Here is a 22795-nt window from a genome sequence, read left to right on the forward strand (position 1 = left end):
ACAATTTAGCGTATTTCATGTTTTGTTGTAGGTTTTAATTTCAGGATTTATATTTTGGCATCATAATAACTCATTCAAGTCAGGTTTTTTTTTGTTGGGCAACATCAAATAATTCAGCCTCTGTGTACTGGAGTAAATATTAAACAAGCAGTACTAGAAATACAATTATTGAAGTGAAACTCATGTCTATTTTTGCTGTTGTGAGACAGCAGGAGCACTGGAAGTGGGAGGGTGTGATTCGTGCTGTACAATGTGAAAGTAGATGAGCCCCCCACTCGCCATCACTTTGAATGACAACACTGCTTCATCATTATGGCATCGTATATAAACAAAGGGACTGTAACTTTAACAAAAATGACGATAAAGAGCAGTCAGATAATCTATAGTTTCATAGTTACTTTAAAGAAAATTCTAAACCAGATTATAATCTGGATCAAAAACCTTGGTTAGTCACCTCAACTTTGTTTTAAATATTTATTAAGTATATCCAGAGGTTTGGTCCTAAATTAGCTTTCAAACTGAAAAACTGAACTGAATACCCAAACTTGTTTCCAACTTTAATTGCTAGTAAATCCCCTCCTTTCCCACACGCCCACCTCTCACAAAAAGTATGCTGTAAAACATTAACTTTGTTAACTTTGTTTTTATCATCTAATGTCATTAATCAAGTAAATTTAGTAATAAAATCAACCCAGGAATTAAATATTTATCAACAAAGTATATATATATATATATATATATATATAAACTTCTGGCTTGGATTTATTAACTTTGGTGCTCAGAACAACAAAAACAAACAAAAAAAAATTTATCAGTGACTTTATGGCAAAGAAAGTCTTGCTATTCTACTTCCCTTTGTGCCTTGTAAGTCTCCTCATTAAGAGGAGGCTGACCTATTTCACTGATACCCACTGGGCTTGTCTCATTAACCTGGATGTAGACTGCTGTGTGAAAAGGTGCCAGCACCAAAGACAAAGCTTTTCACCTTCGCACTGAATTTAATTGGGAGAAAACAACATAATAAAGAGGCCAATTAGTAAGAAATGTTGCTTGTAAAGTGACGAGGGTGTAAGGGAATGGTAGGTGTCAAAACAGAATTGCATCCATTGTAACTCTTCTACTCCTTCTGTTTTTCAGGAGTGAAATACAGTTTAGATAATGTACAAAGATGGTGCCTTGTCAAACTCATGTGTTGCTGAAGTGGCAGGAGCATTTCAACAGTTCCTGGGCCGCGGAAGACAGCGTGCAGACGGCCAGGAGGCACGGGGCGGCCGTGCTCTACAATAAGCTCCTTTACAACAAGGAAGTGGTGACTCTGGCTCAGCCTGTCCAAGAACTGGCCAGCCCGAGACTCCCCGACTTTGAGTGCGAATCCAACACATCCGCCGAGAAAGACGAGTACCTCTCGTCCCTGCTTCACAGCCAGCGATGGCTGGCTCACCGCATGCTGACGCAAACCTCCTACACCCTGGGCCTCCACCAAAGACTGGTAGTTCTGCAGAGGATCTACTATGCACTTCACAGCAAATATCACGACAAGTTTCGCCTGCAGCTGCCCTCGCAGTCCACGGACAGCGGGGCGGAGAGCGGGCCGATCGAGCTGGCCTCAGAGCCTCGTCTTCCGGGGGGAGTTTCCAAAATCAAGTCCGGCACGGACGTTCTGATAGAAATGGGTGTAAGGACGGGTCTGAGTCTGCTCTTCTCGTTGCTGCAGCAGAACTGGAGGTACGCGGCCTCTGTGCACCCAGAGTCTGTGCTTTGCAATGACGTGCTCGCCACCGCGTCCTCCGTCCTGGCTTCTCTGCCACCGCTTTCTCTGGCCAACGAGAGTAAGATCCCAATGGTGGGCTTGGACTGCCTTGGACAGGTGGCTGACTTTCTGAAGAAGACGTCGGTGAGCAGTGGGAGCAGCGGGGCGGACCCGACTGGCCGGAGGCTGGCTCTGGAGCTGCTGCTTGGCCTGGCCATGCAGAGAGGTTCCCTGAAATTCCTGCTGGAGTGGGTGGAAGTAGCTTTGGCAGCCTCCATGCCCTCCTCCAGTGCGGCCCTGTCTTCCTCCTCCTCATCACTGAGCTTTCAGCAATCACCTGGCGTGGGCTTTGAACTTATTCAGCAAACACTTCTTGAGATGAGGCAATATTCGGTAAGTCAGTTCTTCTTAACCAGTTACATTTTCTTTTTTCTTTTTCCTTTCAATTAAAATGTGAAATCAGACCTAATGCATCAGGATGTCTTCCACAGCATCTTTTGTCAACATGACATTAACTTTTCACTGGATTGGAACGTAGAGACAGAGCGACGTTTGATCATTATTATTTGCGTAATCTCTCTAAATAGTCCTTATTCTTCCTTCATCCATTTTTCTTTTCCGCTCCCCATAAAATGTTTCTATAGGACTTAGGTCTACGGGCTGGGCTGGGGATGGCCATGAAGTCAGATTGGTTTTGCGTCTGGTGAACTGTTTCTGTGTATTTGACTATTAATTTTGCATCGTTATGCTGCTGGCACACCCATTGACTATCCAGATTATGTTTCCAGGCAGAGCCACCAGATTTTTAGTTGAAATCCTCATGATGCCATGTAGACACACATGGTTTGGGCACAAGCCCATAGCACTATGGGTCCTCTAGCACATTTAACAGTGGACATAAGAACACATAATCATCTGGTGTTTTTTTTAATCTAAACCAACAGTGTTTGTTGTAAAACTCTCCTCACCACAACTGTCTTATGTTCGACTCCCAACATTAAACATCTACTGCATGTTTTCCCTTTCTCTCTCTGCCCTTCTTCCTGTAAAGACCAATAGTGCCTCAAAACATAAAAATATACAATTCAGTCTCATTTGACCAAAGCTCACAGATTAATTTCTTTTGTTTAAAAAAAAAAGCTTCTGACACATCTTTATCATAGCTGCCAGCGGCAGAGTAATAGAGTAATACATTTTACGGCAGTCTTCTGTTTTCCTTTTGCTCTCCTTAATGTACAGTACATTAGAGACTGTGGGATTTATAAGAGAACCTCTTAGCTAATTTTAGATATGTCTGTGCTGACATCCTATAATATATCGCACATATAAGTGTAACATTTCCAGAGCATGAAATCAGCTCAGATGATACTGATACTAGAAGCTAACTTTGCCTCTTTTCAGCTTCACCTTGATGTCATACTGCACCAAATGTTTTTTTTTTTCTAGAGTATATTAGTGGTGACAGTGGCCATTTAATGTATTAAAAAAGAAAAAGAATATATAACAGCAAAAGGCAGCTTTATTACTTCACCTCTAAATCTACAATACGGAAATGCTATCATGCATACTATTGCCAGTTTAATATCTTTGTTACAGTGAATGACTTAGGAATGTGTGAAAAGCATGATCCTGAAAATTAGATGTTACTTTACATTTAAGGGCAACAGAATGGATGTAATTGTGAATCTTTTGAAGAGTATTATGATGACTGTATCAATAACTTGCAATTTTCTGAACTCGTGTTGTTTCCCTTCATCACATTTTGTTCCCACCACTCTCGAGCTGAGCTGTAGCATCTCAACCACTATGAATATGCATCCAGTGTGGGCATCTAGGGCAGGGAAAGTCCACACTAAGGGCCAAAAGTATTATTGGCTTGTATAATTTGCATGAATGACATTTAAAATAAATCCGTCTAAATGTTTCATTCAGGCAGTCCTTTGCTATTGAGATATTGCACACGTGGATATGAGATGAAAATTGTGTTTCGATTGATTATGCATCTCTTATGATGTTCTGCTTCCTCGGTCTTGGGCCAGTGTCATAGCTTTTAATAAGCTAGACGCTTAGAATTCACCATTGTTTTTAATGTATTTTTCAGGTATTTTTTTTTTTTATTATTAATTACCAGATACTAAAATGCAATAAACCACAATTTCTAATGATGTAATCAATTAAAAAAATGTAAATGTATTGACTTTATTTACAAAATAGCATTTAAAAAGTAGTTGTTCTGCTCCAATCATTTTGGTCTGACACTTCTCCACGCCGCCATATAAAATAAGATTCGATGGATGCATTAGTGCGCAAATAAGGATTAACACTAAGCCAGTCTTCCTGTCCCCCACGGTTATTCATATTTAATCATCCTAATCAGCTTTGCAGCAGTTTTGTACAAATGATACCCAGAGACAGCTGTTGCCAGCAGGTTCTTTAAACTACTGTGTACAGGTGATGCGATACGGCGACGTATCCAGCAGAATAATCTTTTTGATAATTTGTTATTTTTATCCATTGCATTTATCAAACAGCTTAGCTGAAAAGCAAACAGAGATTTAAAAATGATCTGGATTCCGTTTTTATGAACACACAGTGCAGTGTTTTCAAAAACGTCCTTGTATTGAAATGTGGAAAATAAACAATTTTTACAGGGTTTCCGTGGGGATCCCATCAACACTCAGGTGCTAACAAAGGACGCAGATGGACTTTGTCAACTCTCCCAGGCGGCTCTCTACTTGTTTGAGGAGGTGAAACACAGCATGGATTCCTACAATATGACACAACAATAATAATAATAATGATAAGACAAAGTTGTTCCGTGTAACATACCTAAACTTTAACTGTACCTTGTTCCACTTTCGCAGATATGCAACCTGGCATCGAACTGCCTGTGCTCCTGCAGCACAGACACGGCTGCTCCCGGCGCAGAGAGCGACACGGTGATGGTTTACGTTTGGGGCAGCAATAGCAGCCATCAGCTGGCGGAGGGGACGCTGGAGAAAATCCTTCTGCCAAAAGTGACACAGGGCTTTAGTGATGCTCAGATGGTGGGTTTGAACAAACGTGTGCGACGAATGCAAATAATTGGACTTTCTCTTTTCCGTTATGAAAAGGATGTCATGAGTCTATAAGGGTTTTTCACTTCATTTTCTTGCATAATGTTTTACACTAACCGTTTCCAATTTTATTTTATTTTTTCCTATCTGAATTGTGGCATGCATCTTATTTCAAATATGTGCTGGTTACTTTTGCCCCTTTGTCGTTTCATGTCATTTTAGATTTCGGCGATTAGTATTACATAACCTCTAATGCCAAAGCAATCATTAGTTCACTAATTTGTGCAGCACCAGTGACCTAAGAAAAGAAAAAGACGTTACGCCAAGTTTTAAAGGTGGACATTTTATCATCTAATGCCTACTCTGGGCTCCCTTCCAGATCGAGGCAGGCCAGTACTGCACCTTCTCCGTGTCTGCTGATGGTTCGGTGAAAGCCTGTGGAAAAGGCAGCTACGGCCGCCTGGGTCTTGGGGACTCCAACAATCAGTCCATGCCCAAGAAACTGGTGCTGGAGCCTCACAGGAACATGAAGAAAGTGTCTTCCTCCAAGGGCTCGGACGGACACACTCTGGCCATCACTGTTGAGGGAGAGGTAGAAAGCCCTTTGAATGAAATAGTGGGCATATTTAAGATGAGCATTGTTGTTTTTGAAGTTGTCAACTGGCATTACGTTACTATACCTATGTTTGCACTTAGTGACTCATGTGCATTTTTAAAAAATATTAGATTCAATTTTTAAACGCAAAATTTATTTTAGGTGTTCAGCTGGGGTGATGGTGAATATGGGAAACTTGGTCATGGCAACAGCACTACACAGAAATACCCCAAAATCATACAAGGACCTCTGTCGGGAAAAGTGAGTCTGCAGAAAAGCTGAAATTACACATCTAGTTTGTGTCTGGTTTTATTTATGCGTTCATATTTTAACGTGTTCCAGCACTTTTTTGACATGTCCTGTTTTTCCCTACAGGTTGTTGTATGCGTGTCTGCTGGCTACAGACACAGTGCCGCCGTTACCAATGATGGAGAACTCTACACATGGGGAGAGGGGGACTTTGGCAGACTTGGTACATTCAGATTCACTCTATCTTTCAACAATTATGAAGTTTTCAAAACATTTCTGATTACCTGGTTTGTCTGGTGCAGGTCACAGCGACAGCCAGAGTCGAAACATGCCCACACTGGTGAAGGATATCAGTGGAGTGGGACAGGTGACATGTGGCAGTTCCCACACCATCGCCGTGGCGCAGGATGGACGTACGGTGTGGTCCTTTGGTGGCGGAGACAATGGCAAGTCGTCACTTTATAGGCATTTTGATTGAAAACACCTGGAAGTACAATTTTTATTCACATCAGAAACGCTGATTATTTTTGTGGAATTAACTCATGAGCACTTGTGTCGTAGTTTCAGTCTCAATTTTCATGATGGGAACATTTTGAGCCGCAGTGAAAATGCGAAGTATGACTCATGTTTGCAGGTAAACTAGGCCACGGAGACACGAATCGTGTGTATCGCCCCAAGGTCATTGAAGCCCTTCATGGATTTATCATCAGGAAAGTGTGTGCAGGCAGCCAGTCATCTCTGGCCCTCACATCTGCAGGACAAGTAAGATTCGACCGACGACTTTCGATTGACCCGATCAGTTTTAGACGGGGTTTGTTAATCTGAAATCTGCATACCCCAATGTGAAAGTGAAATATAATAAATACATACTGACCAATCCCAGAAATTCGTCTGGAACTGTTAAGTCAGTTACCTTATCACATCGGAAAACAAAAAAAGCATTTTTTTATTTTTTTTTTCATCATTTGTATGTATTTTTGTTTTTAACCTGTGCTGCACCTTTAGGTGTTTGCTTGGGGCTGTGGCTCGTGTTTAGGCTGTGGCTCCTCTGAAACAACCTCATTAAGACCCAGGTTCATAGAAGACCTGGGCATCACCAAGATCATAGACATCTCCTGCGGGGACAGCCACTGTCTGGCTTTGTCTCACGGTGAGAAATCTTCACCAGTTTGCTGTTTCTTACTAAGTGATTTCTACGCAATGCCTAACGACGTCCGAAACGTGTCCTCCTGTCACCAGAGAACGAAGTGTACGCTTGGGGTAACAACACAATGGGCCAGTGTGGGCAAGGCCACACCTCTACACCAATAACCAAACCGAGGAAGGTGCTTGGCTTAGAGGGGATCTCGATTCAGCAGATAACAGCCGGCACCTCTCACAGTCTCGCATGGACTGCAGTTCCAAGTGACAGGTAAACGGTGCCTGAAAGGACGTGTCTCTTTAGTGAAAACCAACTCACAGCATCTGCCGTTTGAAATCCTTCCTTTGTGTTGTGGATTCTGGTTCCCTGGGATTTTTAGACTGCTTTGTTTCTTTGTCCAGGCAACTAGTGGCATGGCACAGACCCTTCTGTGTCGACCTGGAGGAAAGCACTTTCACCTACTTACGCAACTTCCTAGAAATGTACTGTGATGGCATCGGTAACGATACACCCCCGGCTCCATTTGTGTCTAAAAGGTATGAGGTTAACTTGTTGCTATGTTCAGTGACCAAAGCATACAAGGCTTAAAAAGCCTCCAAAAGTATGTAATTTGATTTTATCCAAGGCTGGATAAATATGGGAAACATAACATTTTATATTTAGAAAAACTGATGGGTTTCCAGAATTTCTTAGACCTTTCCCATGTAAAGAACAGAATTTCTGAAAAATAAAGTTTTTTAGATTTTCTCAATGATTTGCCACACCACAAATGTTTTTTTTTAAATTATTATTTAGTTTACTGAAACAAGTCACATTCATTTTTTGCCCCTAGAAAAAAACTTATCTTGTTGTTCAAGCATTGCAATTTTTAGTTTTGACAAACAAAATAAAGTTGTAATAGATCATAAACTGTGCTTCACAGAACCAGTAAGATGATCTATACCAGATTTTACAAATCTAAGTTGCATACCTTTTAAAACTTGTTCGAAGTAAGGGCCTAAAAAAAGTGACGTGAAAAAACCCTGAATTACAATCAAACTTCAGGAATATATTTTCTTGATTGAAATTTGACCCACTCAGCTATGCAGTATGTCATAAAATCTGTTGAAAGCTCTGAAATTTGAATCTTGAGAAGCATAAGAGATTGAAGTAGAGCATGTAGAGAGTTTTTCACCTCTATCACGTGTGCACGTTGACAGTCACATTTTCTCGCTTGCTCCTTTAATCCCCTCCTCTAAAGCTGTCTGTGTCTGCTCCTCAGGGATCACCATCATTTCCTTCTGCTGTGCATGAAGCTGCTGTCCATCCACTTGTCCTTGGCTCACGCAGGTGGCACAGGAGCCATGGTTCTTGGTGCTCAGGGCAGGCCCTTGAGAAATCTGTTGTTCAGGCTCATAGACACCAACATACCAGAGTCCATACAACAAGTAAATTATCTGAGTTTTTGTTCAAATATATAGTTTTGAGATGCACAATATTTTCGTTATAATATCAGTGAGTAGAACATTGCAAAAAAAGAAAAAAACGGTAGCCAAAGAGATTATATCATGGATTCAAACTGCATATCAATAACATTGTTGGATGAACTAACTGCCCTTAATGCCCTTACTAGATGTATAGTTTTAGTGACTGACATACTAAATCTCAGAGAGGAGAGATAATATGTAACGGAAAAAAAAGAAAAGTGAATTAATGCCCATCAATTTTGTGATTTGAATTTTCAGCAGTTACATATTTTCCTGACATCCTGATATCGGATGCACCAGTCACTTTTCCCCTGCAAAAGTCCAAAGTCAATGTGGGTGAAAATCACTAACACCCACCAAAGTCGAGCTCTGCCTTTTAATAGTTTATCGTTCCAATGGAGGCATATTCGTCATACCTAGTTTCTTTTTAAACATTAGAAGGAGCAGATCATTAAATAGTGGTTAAAATGTTTCTGATAAGCTTGAAGCATCTATTAGTGGTAGTGCCTCACTACTTACAACAGCCAAAAGATATCCTGCTAATGTCCCACGACAGAGGCCACATTTCAAATACCCTCCATAGGCCAGATTTCGGCTTGTGCAGTATCTTTGCTGAGAGGTTTTTGTGCTTTTAAATTTAGAGTTTTTATTGCATGCCGTTAATGATAATATTGGATGTTTTGTCTGTTCTTGTTGGGGTATTTCTGGTGCTACACAGGCAGTTTTAAACACACTGTCCATTGGTGCCTCCCTGCTGCTGCCTCCTCTCAGGGAACGAACTGAGCTGCTCCTCTCCCTCCTTCCCCAAGGCCCACAGAGTTTAAATATTCTCTCCAAAGGCCAGGTATGTATAAGTATCATAATGAATCATTTAATTATTGGGCGTATAGTCATCATTTTATTTTGGGGTATCCGCGAAAACAGGGTTCAATACAAATGAACACGACATATTTTTATTATGTCATCTTTGGAGATATGGAGGAAAATAATGGCTGAGCTTCTTCAATCATTTACTGTATTTATTTTTTTTGGCTATCTGGCTTGATACAGCTGGAGATTCTCGCTTTATCAATTTGGAGGGTTGCTTGGCTGGGTGTGTGAAAGAATGCTGGAACAACGCGAAAATATGTAACTGTGAAAACTATTGCTCCTCTACATGCCTTCCTGTGTCTGTTCAAAGCGGCTGCAGCTAGACATGGTCCTCAGCAGCCTTCAGGATCAGAGCCATGTAGCTTCTCTGCTAGGCTACAGCAATTTTGGAGAGGTGACGGGCCTCGGACCGCCGCTGACGCCCGCTGCATCGGGCCGACCTCCCTCCTCCTCCACCTCAGTTGATGCCTACGACCCGCTGCACTTGGCGGAGGTCCTGCTGAGAACGCTGCTGCTCAGCATCGGCTTCTATACGGTACGAATTCAAGGACCTCATGTGTGTAGAACTTAAATCACAAAATGTAGCTCTGATAGTTACAGTAATGTAGTAAGGGAAACTGCTCTTTATGTACTAATCTTTTAATCTTTTGAAATAAGTTTTTTAACAATTAGAACAGCAGTTTTGTGAAAAATGCAACGTAAGTGCGCTAACGTGACAGTGGTTTTGCCGCGCGTCTGCCTACATGTGTTCATACAGGAGCAGCAGTTTGGAGAACTGGAGAAAAACAGTGATAAACAGCTGTGTGGAGGTGGAGAGGGACAAAATGATCCTCCTTCTCAGTTCCACCAGCTGCTGTCAGGACTTCACAAACACCTGCTCGCCCACTGCTACATTCAGTCCAGTCCTGAGGTAAGAAACTAAATCAGTCAGACAGTCAAAACAACAAAAAGTTGCTGTTCCAGAAGTTTGCATAAGCTTAGTGGATATAAATTATTTTCGAACTTTGACCATTTAAAGGGATACTCTACCTTTTGTAGGTGTGAAATGCAATTTTATTTTGTAGAATTATGACAAAGGCTTGTTAATTACTCTCAAACATTTGTGGTCAAAACGCTACTTCGTAGCATTTACCTCAAATGTTAGTTGTCTTGCATGTACGTATTTGAACATTTATGTCTAATTTTAACCCATTGGGGATCCACATTAAATTCAAACTTGTGCATCTAATCCTTGGTTTTAAAACTTATTGAAGTTGTATTATCAGTCCTCCCTGATAGATTGCAAGTTTGAGTAGTTAATGGCCAGAGGTTAAACACATTTTGCTCAGTGTGTGTACATTTCAAATGGCCAGTGTTACTGGAATAAACATCCAGAAATGCTCATTTACATATATTTTTTTCTTTTTGCCCTGTTGTCTTTGATAAAGCATTGTCATTTTTATTTTTGTTAACCGTGGATAACAGTGCGGTTCTTTCTGCTCCTGGCAGGATGACGGCAGTGTAACATTGCTGCGTGAGCATCTTTGCCTGCTGCTTCCCTGTGCCACTGAGACTGTCAAGAGATCCACTAAGCTGCTGAAAAAGAGCTCCCATGACAAACAGATAATTAAAAAGCTGCATAGTAAGAATAAAAGCAAGACCAAATTTGTTGTTGAAGCTTATTCGATTTGGTGTTAGAACTCTTTCTCTTTTCACAGTAGGTGTAGTGTGCTAAATGACTTTAATCATCTTCTTTTGTCTCACCTTTGGTCCCAGCTGTGTTGTACCATTCGGTTGCGGGCAGCTTGCTATGCCAGATGATGTACTCCTTGCTGCTGCTGCCACTGGACACCATTCAGCCTCTGTTGAACCATTTGATGTCGTTGTTGGAGCACCTGAATGATCTGACCAGCCTGCTGCCTGAGACGTCCCTCCTGGAGGATCAAGAACTGGGAGTAGAGCCTCAGAAAGCTTCCTCTGGTCAGTTCAGTGACCCTTTACTTTATCACTATAGGTTTCTCTGTCATTTCATTTGATACATATATATCTAGTTTAATAAAGACAAGAGTTATCTTGTAGAAAAAAGCGAGGAAAACCCAAACCTTGGAAAGGAGCAAAAGGAGCAACAGGAGGAGGAGTGCAGATGGGTTTGGATACTGGACCTGGAGCGGTCTGTTGCGTTGGCCGTTGGACGGTGCCTCGGTGGTATGGTGCAAGGCCCACCACCTTCCCTCCATGAGAAAATGTCAGAGACGTGGTTATCGAACGTCCTCCTCAGGAATGGTCTGGAGATGGACTTTGAACAGCTTGGTAGGAAACTATTGAACTTATTCTTCAGTTTTTTTTAAATGCGTAATTTGCGCAGAGCACATGTTGTTTTATCATTTGTTTTATTTATATGAATGTGCCTGTAATCTGTTTGTTAAAACAACAAATCTTTCAACTTAGAAAATAAGGAAGTACTGGTAGTACAGAATTTTCTGCAAATCAACTTCTTTATGTGATGTTACCTCTTTTATACTACGAGGCGTCTCAGACGTACCAAATAATGCCCCTATGCCTCTAAATGTTTTAGATGTCCATTAAATTTTCATACGAGTGAGTAGTGTCGGCTGTAAATGCTGATGCAAGCTGTGGTTTTCATAAATGCGTTAAGCGATACGTTCTCCTGCAGACTCCACCATGGCTTGGCTGACCGAGGTCGTGTTGCTGGGCAACAGCGACGCCCGACAGATGGAGCTAAATCTAACTGAGGACTCCCGGACGTTACTGGAGCTGGCCCTGGGCTCCACCAGGGGACTCGCTGGCGTCATGTGGTGGAAGATGGAGGAGTACGCTCTCAGTAAAGGTAATCTTACTCACATGTATCTTTATTTTGTGTAAACGTATTCTTATTTGTGTAATAAGAATCAGGGTTTTGATTGATTCGCTTTCTTTTTTTTTTGACGTTATTGCAACTCATTTGTGTTTTCTGTGAGACCAGAATGGGAAAATGGAGGTTCTTGTGAGGATTACCTGCTGCCCATTGTCTGCCGCTGCAGCCTTGCTGCTCTCCTGAAACACACGGGGCTGCAGAATGAGGCCTGCTGGCAGGACAAGTGAGTCAGATAACTCCACATACAGGTCCTTCTCAAAAAATTTGCATATTGTGATGAAGTTCATTATTTTTCATAATGTAATGATAAAAACTAAACTGTCATATATTTTAGATTTATTGCACACCAACTGAAATATTTCAGGTCTTTTATTGTTTTAATACTGATGATTTTGGCATACAGCTCATGAAAACCCCAAATTCCTGTCTCAAAAAAGTTGCATATTTCATTCGACCAATAAAAGAAAAGTGTTTTAATACTAAAAAAGTCAACCTTCAAATAATTATGTTCTGTTATGCACTCAATACTTGGTCAGGAATTATTTTGCAGCCTTCAATGCGGCATGGCATGGAGGCAATCAGCCTGTGGCTCTGCTGAGGTGTTATGGAGGCCATGATGCTTCGATGGCCTTTAGCTCATCCAGAGTTTTGGGTCTTGCGTCACTCAACTTTCTCTTCACAATATCCCACAGATTCTCTATGGGGTTCAGGTTAGGAGAGTTGGCAGGCCAACAGTAACACCATGGTCAGTAATACCAGTGGTTTTGGCACTGTGAGCAGGTGCCAGGTTGTGCTGAAAAATGAAATCTTCATCTCCATAAAGCTTTCCAGCAGATGGAAGCATGAAGTGCTCCAAAACCTCCTGATAGCTACTGTATTGACCCTGCCCTTGATAAAACACAGTGGACCAACACCAGCAGCTGACATGGCTCCCCAGACCGTCAATGACTGTGGGTACTTGACACTGGACTCCTGGCCTTTTGGCCTTTCCTTCTCCCCAGTCTTCCTCCAGATCCTGGCACCTTGATTTCCGAATGACATGCAAAATTTGCTTTCATCTGAAAAAAGTACTTTGGACCACTGAGCAACAGTCCAGTGCTGCTTCTCTGTAGCCCAGGTCAGGCGCTTCTGCCGCTGTTTCTGGTTCAAAAGTGGCTTGACCTGGGGAATGCAGCACCTGTAGCCCATTTCCTGCACACGCCTGTGCACGGTGGCTCTGGATGTTTCTACTCCAGATTCAGTCCACTGCTTCCACAGGTCCCCCAAGGTCTGGTCACCTCTTCTCGTTGTGCAGCGTTTTCTGCCACACTTTTTCCTGATTTCCCACTGAGGTGCCTTGATACAACACTCTGCAAACAGCGTATTCGTTCAGAAATTTCTTCCTGTGTCTTACCCTCTTGCTTGAGGGTGTCAATGATGGCCTTCTGGACAACAGTCAGGTCAGTAGTCTTACCCATGATTGCGGTTTTGAGCAATGAACCAGGCTGGGAGTTTTTAAAAGCCTCAGGAATCTTTTGCAGGTGTTTAGAGTTACTTCGTTGATTCAGATGATCAGGTTCATTGCTCGTTCAGAGAACCTTTTCATGATATGCAAATTATTTGAGACGGGGATTTTGGGTTTTCATGAGCTGTATGCCAAAATCATCAATATTAAAACAATAAAAGACCTGAAATATTTCAGTTGGTGTCCGATGAATCTAAAATATATGACAGTTTAATGTTTATCATTACATTATGGAAAATAATGAACTTTATCACAATATGCAAATTTTTTGAGAAGGACATGTATATCAGTGTACTTACCAAACAAAATTTTGGTGATGTCGTGTGGTGAATGACAGTATGGATGTCAGTTATATCATTTGGTGATGCAGAGTCTCTAACTGATCAATGACTTGACCGCTTAGTCAATATTTAAAAATTTTTCTCAGTGTCTGACATTAAATCACTCTAAGCCTTTCCTTCTTCAGTTCGCATTTGAAGTGTTGTGTTTGTCCACAGGTAGCTCCACTTTAATGTGCGATGAGGAGCTTGCAAAGCAATCTGTTAACATTCTCCATTTATCCACTTTTATTGAAGCAGACATGAACCTTCTGAGATGCTGTTTGAGGTCTATGAAACAGTTTTTAAACTAAGAAGCTCTCTTCTGGCTCTTAAAAATGCTCCAAAAATGACTCAGAGGCAAGACTCCACCAAACAGGTAAAATTACTAAAAATTCACTGACAAACAATATGAACTGATGTAAAATCTTTTAAATCTACAAAAGAAAAAATATATATATCTGCATTTTCTTTCCGGTGTAATGCAGAACTCTCAGTCTCCCCAAAGTCCCGATGCTGACAGTGAAGAGCCGAGCATGTCCATGGAGCAAGTCGGAAAAGATCAAGAGCAGCAGCCGGTAGGTTACTGCAACCGGGAGGTGCAAGTGCCCCCGACACCGACTGCGAACCACAACCATGAAGAGCTGACGGAAGATGACCGATTTAGCAGCAGTCGAATGTACTTGTCAGGTCCGGACTGATTATTGCTTTTTCTCCTGTAAAGACACTCAACCTGCACAATAACACGGTACACTGACCACAATCCCGAATGTTTTCTACCTCTGCAGAAGTCCTGGAATCATTCATGGCCACACGGGAGGCCATGCAAGTGCAGCAGAATGTGACGGTCTATGAGTCATTTGGCACTTCCACCCTCCCCAGCAGCATGGAGAGCCCGGTCAGCCCGGAGACGCAGCCGGATCCCAAACAACAGTGGGAAAATCGTTGTGAATCAGATGAAGGTCTGTCGTTTCCTGCCGCCTGCCAGCTGGTGATATCCCGATGCCTCTTCCTTCTGCTGGGAGTCAGGCCTGCTTGGATAGAGCCCAGTGAAGAGGAAGATAATCAAGCTGTGAATACTGTTGCAAGGTAGAGTTTGCACTGTGCCGTGTGTGTGTTTTTAATGCTTCTTGGATAAGTAAGCATTTGCATCATCCCTTCCTCCTTCAGGAGGTTATCGTCAGAGTCTTTCACTGTGTCTCTTCATGGGAGAAAGCAGGTAATCTGTCTGCTGAGAGAATATTTCCCCTCCATTATCTTCTGATATTTCTTATTACTTCAGTTGTTTGTTGTTTCCCATATGATTTAGTTTGACCTCTCCAAGAACCCCCCTGGGTCTTCTGCAAATAAAATGGGTGAGTGGAGAATGTTTAAGTCTGAACATGATTTTGTTGAAATTATGCTTTAAAGTGCAGAAGGTGTCATCAGACAGGATGATCTCTTCTAAGCTTGGTTGGAATAATGTTGTAGGATGTAGTTGAATCTTATAAATGCATTATACAATCATCTAATGTGAAACATTTGTTTCGCTTTTTCAACTCTAAAACAAACAAACACTGAGATAAGTAGTTAAAAGCCCCCAAATGATGAGTGTATGTAAACCTTTGGTAAAACTTTTGTTCTGTCCACTTCAGGTTTACCTTTGTGCTCCTTGGGGATAATGAAAGAAGCCTGGGATCGCTTGCGGCAGTGCATCAGCCCGGGCGGCTCCATGTCCCGCAGCAGCGACAACACTTTGCCTATTCTTCACCAGGTGTTTCACTTCACCTGTGGAGGCTTGACCCTCCCACCTTCCTCTCCGACCTATCCTGGAATACAGAGTTGTGGGCAGGCAGATCCGAAATCCATCACTTTAGCCATAATGTACCAGCAACAGCGAGCTGAGGTGAGCGAGATTTTTTTTTTGTGTCTCTACAACAATATAAGCCCTCTGTGAGTGGTTTTAAGGCACTCACAGAGGGTTTCACTGTGATGATTAAAGGCAGCCACCCTGTGTGCATGTGTTTCTGCTGCTGCATTTACATGCTGTGAAATCTCATTTATGCTTTCACACACCCACACAATCCCTGCGAATGAGATATACACGCAGGAGCTGAAGTAGGCTTAAAGTGCTGTAAGATAGCTAACGCCTAACTTTGCTTTTCTGATCAGATGCGTCTGGAGGCCTTATGTCAGATGTCTGCCTTCCTGTGTAAGATGGAAGAGAAGAACACTCGATCCTCCGTCTCCCTGCACTTTCCTGCTTTGCTCCAGTCCGTGCAGCTCCAGTTCCTGTCTGGATGTTTTTCCTTGGGAACGCAAATCATCGGCTCTCACACAGGAGTCCATTACGAGACCCAGCATTACATGGTGCAGTCTTTAAACTTACCAACTCAAATGTTGTGTTCGCTTTGGGTATCTGAGGATTTGCTTGAATAGCAACATTTTTAATATTAGCTTCTCTTCCTATGTCAACCCAGTGTGGGATTAATGCAGCTTCTGTGGAGACAAAGAGAGCACTAAAATCTGCAGCCCATACCTTTTACCAGCAAGTGGTGCATGTTCTCAGACTGAGAGTCCAGTTGGAAAAGGCCCATCCAGGTATCCAGTATAGTTTGTTTCATATTTAAATATTAAATGTAGTAGTATTATTAGTAAGAATAAAGCAGTAATAAAACATGACATCTAAGGAAACTGTACCGGAAGTGGAATCAACTGAGCAAGGACCCCGCCATCAAGTACTCTACTTTTATTCTAATCTTTGAGAATGATTAGAATATTTGATCAGAGCAATAAATCAAATTTGAACATTAAAAAGCAGTTTGCATAAAGGCTATTTTCAGGTGAGTGTCCGCTGTCGCTTTGTGCTCGTCCAGGAGTTGTGAACGCTGCAAGACAATGACTCCAAAACAATCTGCTGGGTTTCTTTCAATAAAAGTAAAACTTTTTAGCCAATCTAAATACTCAACTGGAATTGACTCCATTGTTTGAAAACTAGAATCAGTTGAAATGTATGTATGATCATGTTGAAATGACCTTTTTTTTGTATAAAGTGCCTTGAGAAAGCACGTTGTGATTTGGTGCTGTGTAAATGAACTAAATGAAATTTAAATGCAGTTGTCTTGCTGCATTTTAGTTCAATTTCCCTTGGGAAATTAAACTGTTATTTTTCAATGAGTCATTCTAATTTTTAGCTTTATACGTTCAGTTATCAGGCATAGATGCCTCTGTTTTTTTTATTTCTTTTGCCCTTACCTTTTACTCTAACACGTCTGTAAAAGGCTGAAGGCTGCCAAATATTACTGGTGGGAGCACAGCGAGCATTTATACCCGTGCGTGTTTGGAGTGCAAGAAAGGAAGATGAATAGAAACATGCAGCTGCAGTTGCCTGTGAAAAACCTGATCCTGTCTGCTTTTTAAGTGCAACGTGTAGTAAATACTTTCTTGAATTTGTTAGCAGCCACATTTTTATTAGCCAAATTTAGGACTTTACAGAAACATTTCCAAATGTAACCATAACCTAAAGCGGAAAAAAATAAAACAAATCCCTGATTAGGGTGACACACCAAGTTTTCATTAAGGAGTTTTTCCTCCAGGAGCTGAAATTTAAAACTTGTTGTGTTTTTTTTTTTTCTCAGGATCTTCCCAGCACCTCATCCTGGCCACCTTGTTTGCACTGAATTTTTGTTACCAACCTGTGGATCTGGTGCTGATTATCAAATGTGGCATCCTGGAAATCCTCTCCATGCTGACCAACAACAGCTGTGCACTGATGAACCAGGGCTGGTTGGCTGCATCTACCTCTGGATCGATGCTTCTCAGCGGGGCGGTCAAACTAGCCTGCGCCCGCCTGCTTCAGATACTGACAGTAGCTGCAAGGTGAGACTCTGAAGCCTGAAAAAAAATAAAATAATGTTCCTAAACCGTCATTGGTATTCGTCTTTTACTTTGTGTCGTGTCGATCCCAAAGCTCCTGTGAGGATTCTCTACCTTTGGAAGTATCCCATGCTCTAATGGAGGTCATGTGTGAGCAGCTTTTGAACATCCTGCAAAATCTCCACCAGCAACAGATAGCGGAGAGATTAGCAGCCGATCTGGACTCCAACAGCAGGAGCACAAAACTTGGTGAGGTAAATTAGAAATAGGAAACCAATTCTGCAAGTTAAAGCACCTTCAAATCACATACAGTCTGCTTTAGATATAACCTCTCTTGAGCATTTCTGCTTGCTGGTTTTTAGTAGAAAGCAGCAAGGTGACTGAATCTCAGCTTGCTGATTTGTTGGTGTTTCTGCGGCGAGTCTTGTCGTTGAGAGTAATGGAAAGACTTTCCACCTTCGTCAAATGGATCGAACCACTCATGGCCATTATTTCACCCAAGTGCTCTTCAGGTGGGTCATTGAAAAATATGAACCGGAATCGATATTAGTCGCAGTGCGTCACGACACCACTCTGTTCTGTTTAGGATCTCTGTGCTTCCAGAATCTCCGCACTAAGCTGTTGGCATTCCACGTCTTAGAAAGGCTTTTACCCGCTTGTTCCGAGCCGGTTCAGATTCAGCAGGTACGTTGAAAACAAAATGTTGATTTAAAAAAAATTCAGCCGAACTAACTCTGCATAATATTGAACTCTCTACAGGAAATGCTTGTTGGATGTTCTCATAAGCTATGATGTCGACTGATTCTTGTCTTTTAGATCGTCGAACAACTCTTCCAGCTTTTGCCTGTGTACATGTGGGAGGAGCCACATGCGGAGCGAAGCTATGAAGAGACGATTGAAAAAGAGACGGCGGTATAAACGCTTTTTAAATACACGTGTTTGATTGAAGTCTGCCCTTTAAATTACAATGTTGCAATGTAGTTTTCAGTGTTTTTATTTACTTATTCGTTGCTTATAATGGGAGTGAAATATGTCCTTTAAAGATTTGCACTCTACAAAGGAGTGAATCATGTTTAAAATGCATTCTAAATGATGGAATCTATTCATTCTTAGCTCTGCACGTATAGCTTCATTGTCCGTTTTACTGCCATGTGCCTTCTTTCTTGCTTATTGTATGTTTTACTTTGTATCCGTTTTCTTCTGCAGAGTCCTGGCAATCTTGATGAATGTATCCCCATTGGAGATTTCTCCTTTGACCCAGACAAGATAGTGTGCTGTTCTTTGGAGAGCGGGAACATCCTGTCACACGGTTCGGTCGGAAAAGGCTACGGTCTGGCAACCACTGGCATTACCTCTGGGTGCTTCATTTGGAAGGTAAAAGTAAATCTTTTAACCGACCAGTGAGCAGATTTTTATCCTGACGCCGTTATTCAACGCGCGTCGTCCGTTTTGCCTCCGCAGTTTTACATTACCAAAGAGAACAGAGGAAACGAGGGCACGTGTATCGGTGTTTCACGCTGGCCGGTCAGAGATCACAACCACCACACCACCACTGACATGTGGCTGTATCGGGCTTACAGTGGCAACCTGTACCACGGCGGGGAGCTGGTCCGAACGCTTCCTTCCTTCACCCAGGGCGACACCATCACCTGCATCCTGGACATGGAAGCCCATACTATATCTTTTGCAAAGAATGATAAGGTTTAATCGTATAATAATTCTGTGTTCATAAATTTCTTTTCAATCACATTGCTTTTTCCTGCTTGTTAAGTTACTGATATATATACTTTTTTTTTTATAGGAGCCAAAGCTGGCATTTGAGGGCGTTGTAGCCTTTGAACTTTACCCGTGTGTTTTGTTCTACAGCAGTAATCCTGGAGAGAAGGTACGAAACTACACTGAGCCCTCATCTTTTAGGAAATGATGGCACAAAAACACATAATTGTTTATTATTATTAATAATATCTGTATTAATTTATCTTATTTTGCCTCCCACATTTACGTTGCGTTGACTGCGGTTCTGATCCCAATATTGTTTCATATTGGGATATGAAACAATATTGATATGAAACAATGTTTCATATCAATGTTTCAAAACAATGACCTGTTTTGAAACAGGTCATTTCAAAAATGACCTGTTTTTGAAATGAATCATATAATGACTGAGAAACCTTTTCAACAAGTAGAAAAATTTGATTAAAAAGACTTTTTAAGACTATAAAAATGTCCAGCTCATTTGAAGAGAATAATATATATATTTTTTTTTAAATGGCTCTACTTTTGTACTGTTCAGTAAATGCTAATTAGTGACAACAAAGTGTTGTTGGTATTTCTGTGCTGATCACAGGTGGCTCTGCGTGACCTGCAAATGAGAGGCATGCCCAGTCATCTTCTGCCCGGAGAGCCTCTCTGCAGCCCTCGGACCACCGTACTGCTGGAGTCCACAGTGCATCTCCTGCGTCGGCTCCATCAGTGTGATCACTGGTCCTCCCTCATTAACCAATACATTCATTCCCACTTGGAGCTCATTGGTGTCATCCTGAGAGAAGACGACTTTAAGGGCTTAGGTTAGGCACAGTTAGTTACTCTGCTTTAGTGAAATTTCATCCATCATGTCAGAAAAGTATCTAATTCTGATATTTAAGTCTTTTTAGCTGTCACAAACAGTGTAATTGCAGATTTAAACCCCGGGAAATTGTGGCTTACAGCTGATGTTTAAATTCTTTTTGTTCCCTTTCTTGTTGCTTCAGTGCAATCAGTTCACACAGTGAAAAAGTTCACACAGGGAGGTTCGATTTCTCATGTAAATTTAAAAAAGACGGTATCTCATCCCCGTGAGCCGTTCGGTAGAGGCAGTGTGCCTTAACAAAACTTGAAAATGCTGTTTTTAATATTTTTATCTTTTAGACAATGTTGAAAACATGCTTCTATAAAGTTCTGCCAGTACACAGTCTTTCTTCATGTGCAGCTCTATTATTTATTTTCAAATGTAAATCTGACTTTTCTGCTGGTTGTAAAAAAATGTATTTTCCTGCTTCTGGTGAGGATGTTTTTATACAGCTTACAACACCTGAGCTCAGCAAGCGCATGGTCACATTACAGACTTGCTGGGAACTGCAGAACTCAATACAGTCTTTTTTTTTCATTGGAAGTCATTACAAGGGAATACCCAGACTTGTTAGATTAGTAAAGGAATATGCGTTGGCTACAATGCAGTTTTGTAAGGAATGAAAATGAAAATAGGCTTTGATTTCTATAAAGCTCACAGATGGAAAACTAAACACAAATATCAGGAGTTTTGTACTCAAGTCAAATTTTTCCAGTGAAAGCTCAATATCCAGTCTCATTCTCATGTTCACTGCTACCTCAAGAAATGTCAATAAACTCTAAAAAAAAACAATAGTTGAGAGAATATGTCGTTCTACTCAGAAACACCAATTGTCATGATTGCTTTCGTAAAAATATATATATACTGCAATGTCAAAGTTTAATGTTATTGATGAGATCTGCCGCTTAACATAAATAGCTGGCATAAAGAACAGATGATGCTTCGTTTAGAAGTAGTTCACTGAAAACTGGTGTGCTGAATCGATTATAATCTCCAGTTTCCTTTTAAAAGATGTTAACACAAAGAACATATTCTTTAATCTGATCTACTCTGTGTTTAATTGTTCCTACAGGCATCAATCCCCCCCAGACTGAGATGGAAGGCAAAGACGTTTCAGGCGAAGAGATGGGGAAACCCGCCGCCCATCATCACACCCTGTCAGAGGCCAAGCTGACCGCTCTCTGCGTCGAGGTGTGGCCGGCGCTGGCTGTGATCGGTGGAGTGGACAGTGGCCTCCGTGCTGGAGGTCTGTGCCTGCACAAGCCAAGTGGCCGCAGAGCCGTTATTCTCGGGGTCTTGAAAAAAGGAAGCTCCCTGGCTAAGCTTCAATGGGAGGAAACAGATCTGTCCGTCAGGTATCACAAAAGTTCACTCTTTTATCCTCTAACTTATAATTAAGTGTGTTCACATATGTTTTTTTTTTGTTACAATAATTATTTTCGCCAAGCATTTTTTATTTGTTGTCACATCAGTCCTTTTAGCATCTTTACTCTGATTAATTTCTTAGCATTTTTTCATTTTGTTTGTTATTTCTCTAACATTTTACATTATTTTCATCATTTGATCCCTGATCTTACTTTCTCCTTGCTTCTCCCTCCTCATTCTTGAAACATTAATCCTCGTTGAATTCGTCCTGGTGTCACTCCATGCTGTATCTGTGGCTTCTTCCAATCCTTCCTAATAACTAAGCTCCATGACTTCTTGGTCACCCAGTGACACTCCCATCACCTCGCTGGAGCCGTGCGATGTATCCTGCTGTGACGTCTCGCGCCTCGGAGGAGTCAAGCCGGCGGTGCTGTTGGATTTGATATATTTGATGAGGCTGCTGGAGGAGGAGGGCTGGCAGGGGCCGTATCTACCTCCCAGGAGGAAATACTCAGAGGAAGTACTAAAGGAGGAAGAGAAACGGGGCTCCCTGGACGAAGATTTTTCAGATGGTGGAAGATGGCTGACTGAACACGAAAGGAAGAAGTTGAAGGAGCAGAATGCTGAGACGGACCCTCCTCCTGCAAAGCCGGCGGACCCTGAGGAGTCGCCCGGCTCAGTTCAACCTATATCAACGTCTCAGACTTTGAAAATGGATGCGTTTACGCTTGAAATGAGAGCAGTCAGGGTCTCGTATCTTCTGATTGGAGGCTTAAAATGCCTGACGGTTTTCTTCACCTGCGAGAAACTGTCAGATTTGCTGCTGGTGTCCAAGCAGGAGCCTCCAAACTCCCCTGTGATTCCTCAGCACAGCCCCGTCCCCGAACAGGCCAAGGCAAAGAGTAAACAATGGGACGAGCACGCCGAGCTCAGATCAGTGCTGCAGTATGTGGTGCAGAGCATGGTGAAGTGGGCAGTAAGGCCTTGTCCTATCAAGCAAACTGTCTCTCTTGCTGATTTGGAGAGAGCTCAGGTCATGATATACAAGGGAGCCCTGAGCAGACTGCAGGAGGACAAAGAACGCAAAGGTATCTGGATGGATGTTTGTTAGCCAGAAAGCTGACATTTTAGTTTATCAAATTCATTTTAGACTAGCAACGTGGGC

At 41.8% G+C, this 22795-nt stretch overlaps 1 protein-coding gene across 10 annotated transcripts in view; it reads left to right on the top strand.

The window, feature by feature from the left end:
* Window positions 1–22795, top strand: part of LOC103473888 (putative E3 ubiquitin-protein ligase HERC1) — a 50078-nt gene that overhangs the window by 4412 nt on the left and 22871 nt on the right. For 5 of the 10 annotated variants that reach the window (XM_081613172.1, XM_017307855.2, XM_017307858.2 and 2 more), the window contains exons 2-40: window positions 1138–2143; window positions 4402–4497; window positions 4615–4797; window positions 5186–5398; window positions 5564–5662; window positions 5777–5873; window positions 5953–6096; window positions 6285–6412; window positions 6656–6800; window positions 6890–7061; window positions 7193–7327; window positions 8053–8218; window positions 8976–9101; window positions 9438–9662; window positions 9885–10037; window positions 10616–10748; window positions 10883–11086; window positions 11186–11416; window positions 11781–11954; window positions 12090–12204; window positions 14061–14181; window positions 14291–14492; window positions 14591–14891; window positions 14973–15021; window positions 15112–15157; window positions 15437–15687; window positions 15954–16151; window positions 16262–16382; window positions 17420–17660; window positions 17752–17906; window positions 18020–18169; window positions 18244–18341; window positions 18474–18569; window positions 18864–19031; window positions 19119–19358; window positions 19459–19542; window positions 20005–20224; window positions 21338–21620; window positions 21955–22718. In XM_081613172.1, coding sequence (XP_081469298.1) covers window positions 1169–2143; window positions 4402–4497; window positions 4615–4797; window positions 5186–5398; window positions 5564–5662; window positions 5777–5873; window positions 5953–6096; window positions 6285–6412; window positions 6656–6800; window positions 6890–7061; window positions 7193–7327; window positions 8053–8218; window positions 8976–9101; window positions 9438–9662; window positions 9885–10037; window positions 10616–10748; window positions 10883–11086; window positions 11186–11416; window positions 11781–11954; window positions 12090–12204; window positions 14061–14181; window positions 14291–14492; window positions 14591–14891; window positions 14973–15021; window positions 15112–15157; window positions 15437–15687; window positions 15954–16151; window positions 16262–16382; window positions 17420–17660; window positions 17752–17906; window positions 18020–18169; window positions 18244–18341; window positions 18474–18569; window positions 18864–19031; window positions 19119–19358; window positions 19459–19542; window positions 20005–20224; window positions 21338–21620; window positions 21955–22718 — 7702 coding nt within the window. In that variant the 5' untranslated portion in view covers window positions 1138–1168. The remainder of the gene's footprint in view (window positions 1–1137; window positions 2144–4401; window positions 4498–4614; window positions 4798–5185; window positions 5399–5563; window positions 5663–5776; window positions 5874–5952; window positions 6097–6284; window positions 6413–6655; window positions 6801–6889; window positions 7062–7192; window positions 7328–8052; window positions 8219–8975; window positions 9102–9437; window positions 9663–9884; window positions 10038–10615; window positions 10749–10882; window positions 11087–11185; window positions 11417–11780; window positions 11955–12089; window positions 12205–14060; window positions 14182–14290; window positions 14493–14590; window positions 14892–14972; window positions 15022–15111; window positions 15158–15436; window positions 15688–15953; window positions 16152–16261; window positions 16383–17419; window positions 17661–17751; window positions 17907–18019; window positions 18170–18243; window positions 18342–18473; window positions 18570–18863; window positions 19032–19118; window positions 19359–19458; window positions 19543–20004; window positions 20225–21337; window positions 21621–21954; window positions 22719–22795) is intronic. The other 5 variants (XM_017307853.2, XM_081613173.1, XM_017307856.2 and 2 more) reach the window with 4 other exon arrangements.

Source organism: Poecilia reticulata, chromosome 12 (assembly GCF_904066995.2).
Source record: "Poecilia reticulata chromosome 12, P_reticulata-male-v2, whole genome shotgun sequence".
Taxonomy (NCBI): Eukaryota; Metazoa; Chordata; class Actinopteri; order Cyprinodontiformes; family Poeciliidae; genus Poecilia; species Poecilia reticulata.